The sequence below is a fragment of the Arachis hypogaea genome, chromosome 15 (genome assembly GCF_003086295.3).
Source record: "Arachis hypogaea cultivar Tifrunner chromosome 15, arahy.Tifrunner.gnm2.J5K5, whole genome shotgun sequence".
NCBI lineage: Eukaryota > Viridiplantae > Streptophyta > Magnoliopsida > Fabales > Fabaceae > Arachis > Arachis hypogaea.
The window spans coordinates 10,512,551-10,519,034 of NC_092050.1; the positions used below are offsets into that span (position 1 = coordinate 10,512,551).

General features: G+C 34.0%; 1 protein-coding gene across 2 annotated transcripts; it reads left to right on the forward strand.

Moving 5' to 3' along the window:
- Window positions 1–578: 578 nt before the first annotated feature.
- Window positions 579–4,983, forward strand: LOC112749074 (uncharacterized). Of its 2 annotated transcripts, XM_025797342.3 has the most exons (3): window positions 692–1,103; window positions 2,584–2,712; window positions 3,609–4,983. In XM_025797342.3, exon 3 carries the CDS (start codon window positions 3,615–3,617, stop codon window positions 4,734–4,736), a length of 1,122 nt encoding a protein of 373 aa, XP_025653127.1. In that variant the 5' UTR covers window positions 692–1,103; window positions 2,584–2,712; window positions 3,609–3,614; the 3' UTR covers window positions 4,737–4,983. The 2 variants fall into 2 exon arrangements, with proteins under 2 accessions (XP_025653126.1, XP_025653127.1); XM_025797341.3 differs by lacking the exon at window positions 2,584–2,712 and having other exon boundaries at window positions 579–1,103.
- The last annotated feature ends 1,501 nt before the right edge of the window (window positions 4,984–6,484 follow it).

Here is a 6,484-nt window from a genome sequence, read left to right on the forward strand (position 1 = left end):
TTTTTATTTTTTTCACAATTTTTTTATCTCTCTCGTATAATTTTAGAAAAAATTCAGATACCAAAATAAAAAATAGTCAAAATTCTAAATTAGTTCATTCGAGTTATATTCTTTATAGATTTTTTAGCTATTGAGTTATAATTTTTTTTGTATCATATAAAAAATAATCAATATAAATATAATTTGATAGATATTAAATGCTTGACTAAACGCAAGTATTAATAATAAATATATTACTCATGCAATATTACCGAAATATTAAAATAAAAAAAATATTTTTAAATTAAATTACTATATTTTTAGATGTATTAATTATATTTATTTATTAAAAATTTGATTAGTTAATATACTCCAAAATTTAAATATCTAAATATATTAATATTAATATATATTTTTTATTATTTTATTATATTATTTTGCCCCACTTTTAAAATTTTTTAGAATGAGGGATGCAAACACAGTGGCAGACACTATAATAAAGATGACGATAAAATTACAATTTTATTATGTAGAGCTTCTTTTATCTTTAAAAAAATTTAAGAGTAATTTTAAATGAAATTGTCTATCTATTTAAGCAGTTTTTTTATTTTATTTGTTTTGTTTTCTTTATTTAGTTTATTTAAGTCAAAAAAAAAAAAAATCGACCCAGCGTCTTTTAGCAAAAACGTTCACCGGCTGGTTTATATGACCCGGACCGGTCATGCCTTTTGAGTTTTTTCTTTTGAAAAAGATGAAAAACGACGCCGCTAAACACCCCCACCCCCAGGTTGCCCTAAAGCGGATCACCCCCATCCCCAAAGTACCCTCAATGTCTCTCTTCTCTCTCGAGTCTCGTCTCTTTCTCGTCACTCTCTCCCTCGCCTTCAAGCTCTCGCACAGTCGCACTCACTGACTCGGACTCGGCGGACTCAAGCTCGTCGTCGCGGCCTGTGTCGTCACGTCTCGCACTCAGTCGCCGCCTTCCCTGCTCTCGCTTCGCCGGCGGCAGAAAGCAGACCGAATCAGCATCTGGTCCCTCGGGTGGTGGTGGTGGTCGTCGTCTTCTTGTTCCGCCGTCAGTTCAGTCGGTCAGCTTCCTTCACCGTCAATTGGTCCTTGGGCAGGTGAGCTTCCTTCGGCCCTGTTCTTTCTTTTTCAATTTTATCATAGTTTTTTGTTGTTGAAAATGATCAATGAGCTGAATTTGTTGCTGTAAGTTGAATTTGTTGCTGAATATATCGCTGAGCAATTTTTTTTGTTTCTGGAAAACATGTTGAATTGATGAAGTATTTTATTGTGACAGATGAGTATGATGGAATACCTATCTTTTATTGCTTTTAAATTGTTGCTCTAAGTTGAATTTGTTGCTGAATGTCTCTTAGCTGAATCTTTTATTGCTTAATTCTTTTATTTCTTTTATCCCTGCATTCCCCTCTTCTATCTTTTTCAGTTTTTCCTTTTCCCTTGCCCCTGTCAATTTTGTTGTTGTAAATCATCACTGAACCATCTTTTGTTGCTGTATTGAGTCAAATTTATTGTTGTATTGAGTTGAATTTGTTGCTGTATTGAGCTAAATTTATTGTTGCTGTTGAGTTTAATTTGTTGTTGTAAATATCTTTTGAGCTATACTTCTTGAATTTGTTACTGAGCTAAATTTTTTTTGGGTTGAAAATTATGAGTGAGTTGAATTTGTTGCTGAAAATCTGTCACCGAGATGAATTTATTGCTGTAAGAATAGATAGTTTCTGTGTAATGTGTAGAGACTCGGTCTTAGTCTTAACCTTCAATTATTGTAATAAGAGTTGATTTAATATTTGAGTGTTGACAATTACACAGGCAATATTGGACTATTGGTATAACGGTATTTTGATGGATTGATTTATAAATTGAATTTATGTTTTTGATTAGTTTGCTAATCATTAATTTACTGACTGTAATATGTTTTGTTCTCTTGTTCATTTAAATTGAAAAAGTATTTTAACTTTTGATTTTAATTTTTTTTTTATAATTTTATATTAATTATAATCGGATTAATCGGTTGAATCAGTGATTTATGGGTTGAACCGATGACCTGCTCGTATGACTGGGTCAATTACGGCTGGGTCCATTACAGGTTCAATTCTAATAACTATGCAAAAAACCCTAGCAGACTCATAACCCGTAAGTATAACAGAATTCATATCAACCTCCAGCCCTCCACCCCCTAACACCCACGGGCTCTCTGCCTCTGGCTCTCTCCGTCGCACACATTGACCTACAACACCCAGCGCCGGCGCCGTCGCGCCTCGCTGTCGCACCTGTCCCCTCCGTGTATCCGTCGCAGGCTCGCACCCTCTCTGTTGCTGCTGCCCCTGGGTCCTGTGTATCTATATATGTATCTTCCATACTTCCTGGTACTGTGAAAGCTACAGCTGGGGTTTGTGTGTTTTATGCATAGTGTCTTTTCCTGAGGTGGTTTATTCATGATTCCAATATTCACTTTTTGACCTATAATCTTTGGATGTAAATCTTCATTGGACATTTTTTTTTCTTTTCTTAAGTTAGCATGATTTAAACTGAGTTTACGTTTGTAATAATGTTGTTTTTTGACTTCCTGGGTGAAAGGTGCTAGCAGCTAGTCTAAAGACGGAGATGAGTTGATGAATTGTGGCATAGGAATGAAGTTGTTCCTTTTGCTATTTTGATCTAAATAAAAGTGACCCTTCAAGTGGCACTTCTGAATTCTAATCCAAGGTTGCATCAATTCATCTGCTTGCATCATATTCATATTAGAAGCATCATATGGTAGCTACTATTTGGAACAAATTTGGTTAGGGATTGTGAAATTGTATGTTTTTTTCAATGAATGGTTTAGTAACTTTTTTTGAAAAAAAAAAAAGTAAAAGTTAAAGGCGGGTTTGGGCGCGGTGAGTCGGCCTGCTCACCACCCAATATATATGTATATATGATAATTGATATATGATCTATGTATAGATAGTCTCACCTATGATAAGACTCGTAACATCGTTTGATTTATATAACCAATCCCACCTAGTAGGATAATATTTTCGTGTATACGCTTGATATTATTGTTATTTGTAAAATATAACATTGAAGACCTTTATGATTACTAGAGTTTTTATAAAAGGAAATTAATTTTCTTTCCCTTGACTTGATTAAAGGAAATCAATGTATATGTGATAATTGAAAGGTCTGATCTAAGTCATAACTTGATTCATTTTTATTGGAAAATCTACTTTGTGTGGGGATCTTATTGTATGTAAATATAGTAATATACTCAAGTCCTTTTTATTAGGAGGACATTTACTCTTATTAGTTTTTTGGGTCATCTGATTACTCTTTTATTGAGTGAATTGGATTGAGTCCTTACGAAACCACCACTGAGCATTGCATTTTTTCATTTCATTCTTTGGTTTAATGCTAATATAACAGCACCATTTGCTGACAATTGAAGATATAATTTTAAATTGATAATAATTGCAGGCACTTTCGTGTGATAAATTAATTGAATACATGATTATTCAACATTTATTGTGTGATTTATGTCTGTTTCCCCCCTTTGTGTAGTTGTTGTTTCTTTGATTTCGGAATGAGTTTGTTTACTGTATGCTTATGAAACTTATGAACAGGTTCACATGCCAACAATGCTAGGGCGGATTCATAAACTAGTTCCCCCTGCATCTTCCAAACAATATCTGGCACCATGCTTTAAGACTTTGCGCCATTATAGCTTCGTTGATGATGGTGGTGGAAGAATCAAACAGCATGTACAAGAATCTCATGATGAGGATTTTTCTCTTAAACAGTCAGATTTTGATGGCAGTGGTATCAATGGAAGCCAGGAGGGATATGGCAATCAACAGTTTCCGCCGGAACCAATTCCAGATAGACCTTTGAGAGGTGGTAGGCCAACTAATCAGCCTCCTCGTCCGCGTGTGAGGGAACGTAGTGGAGGTTCCCATTCCTTCCCTCCGAAATTTGAGGACGATCATGGAAGACCTGATCTTGCATTCCATGGCAGAAATATGGCTGAAACAGGTCGGGCTGCTGGTCAATCAGGAGAGAGTTTCCTCGATAAATTCAAGCTTGGGTTTGATAATAAAACAGCAAACACATTCGACTCTGCTTCGGGCAACCAATCCGAAGAAGCAAAGAGGTCAAATCCCAATCAACCAGCTTCAGAATCTATGCCCCAAGATGCCAATGAGATCTTCAAGAAGATGAAGGAAACCGGTCTTATCCCCAATGCTGTGGCCATGCTTGATGGTCTATGCAAAGATGGCTTTGTTCAAGAAGCCTTGAAGCTTTTTGGTCTGATGCGGGAGAAGGGTACCATTCCGGAGATTGTCATATATACAGCTGTAGTGGAAGGCTTTACGAAGGCCCACAAGGCAGATGATGCCATAAGGATTTTTCGGAAAATGCAAAGCAATGGCATTTCACCAAACGTTTTCAGTTACACTGTCCTTGTACAAGGACTATGCAAATGTGGCAGATTACAGGATGCTTTTGAATTCTGTGTGGAGATGTTGGAAGCAGGTCATTATCCGAACACAACTACTTTTGTAGGCTTAGTAGACAGTTTCTGCAAGGAAAAAGGTGTTGAAGAAGCAAAGGATGCTATCAAGACATTAACGGATAAGGGCTTTAATCTTGATAAGAAGGCTGTGAGGGAGTTTTTGGACAAGAAAGCACCATTTTCACCTTCAGTTTGGGAGGCAATTTTGGGGAAGACAATTCCACAGAGACCATTTTAAATCTCTTTCCAGGCCGTGTAAGCTTTTGCCAAACTCATTCATATCCTTGGATAATTTATGTAGGTGCATCTATTTATTTTTGCGTAAAAGTTCCGACTTGTTAATTGTTTGCTTCTTGATAGTAAGCACATGTTTTTGCTTTCCTATGTAAGTCTCAAATTAGTTAGTTTGGATGTGCTCAATGTAGACTTAAAAGTTTAAGGAAACTCTAATAAGATGCAAATTGCAGAATGCAGATTACTGAGGCTTTGGATGTGCCTGTTTTGTAGTTTGCAAACGATAGTTTAGGCAGTGATGTGGGACTGAAAAAAATAAAAATAAAATAAAAGTATAATTCAATGTACTATAATTGAAGGGAGAAGGAAATGAGAATCGAACACTTTATCTCAGACTCAAATGGACTAACAACTAAGTTTAGTTATACTTTTGAAGAAGAATCACATGAAATGCTTCGACGACTAACCATTAAATTGTGAGTTCAATTGCATGGAAATGATGAACTTATTCTTTCAAAAGTTGTTTTAACTACCAAATTAATTGTTATAAATTTATATATATTAATATCATATTTTTTAATTAAATAATGAAAATATTATTATATTATCAACTTATTTACTGGAGTATAATAAAAATATTTTTGAGATGTTAAATACATATTTATATATGCGATAGTGGTTTTTGTTGTACAATGATTGGTTTTATTATTATGTTACCTATGATCTTCACATATTATGAATACATAATTAGTTTAGAGTTTAGACACTAATTTGTTGCTAAGAATTGAGTAATGATTTTTTTGACAAAAGTTCTATAATAACTATTGAGTTAATTTTAATGTACTAATAATAATAATATAAAGAGTATTATGCGATCATCTAATTAAATTTATGTTTTAAAAACTTTTTAAGTAGTGAATTTAAAAATGTTATATTTTATGATGTGATAATATTAAATTGGATGCCTGTGCAAAAATTGTTTTATCTCGGGAAATAAAAATTAAATTATTTTAACAATTTGTAAATTTACACAGGTTGATTGATCTGATTAGAACACGTAGAAAGAAATTGGAAAAGGGATGGGAAGATTCGAAGGGAATCTAAAATCTAAAATTTGGTTAGGTTGTCAATAAGTTACGACCTTTATGATCACGGTATGGACGATCATCCTTCACAAAGTAAATCAAGAAACCAATAGGCTCGCACATGAGGAATACCGATTACATTCATAAACTCCACATGGCAACAATATTTTGTAATAATATATGTAAATTCCCTATGGACGTTGATACATGCGAATTTGACGACAATTTATATCATATTAAATTAGCGAATTTGTTTTTCCCTTTGGAAGAGAAGAGAAGCGGGGAAGGGGTGATAGTGAAATTGGTTTTTGTTGAAATGAAGAGTAGACATCACTAAGTAATTTCACAATAAAAACGACATAATACAAGAAAACTCGATACTAACTACCTTCGTCTCATTTTGAAGAGTCATTTACATAGTTCTTGAGTCAACAAGTTTTGAAGAGGCAGGCATTTTGAAATTAAAAATACACTATATAATACTCTATGTTAAATTAAATAATACACAATGAAAATCACCGCAAATTGAGGTGGAGGCATTATAATTCTTTCTTAGAGTGAAGCAACATCTGCTTGATTAAACAATATATATAAATAAATAATTGGCCTCATGGACTGTTGTAATGCCAAATTAGAGTCTCTATATGTAGTCACTATATATACGAGT

Excerpts from the sequence above, each read along its gene's own strand:
- LOC112749074 (XM_025797341.3), top strand. The coding sequence starts at position 3,615 with ATGCCAACAATGCTAGGGCGGATTCATAAACTAGTTCCCCCTGCATCT.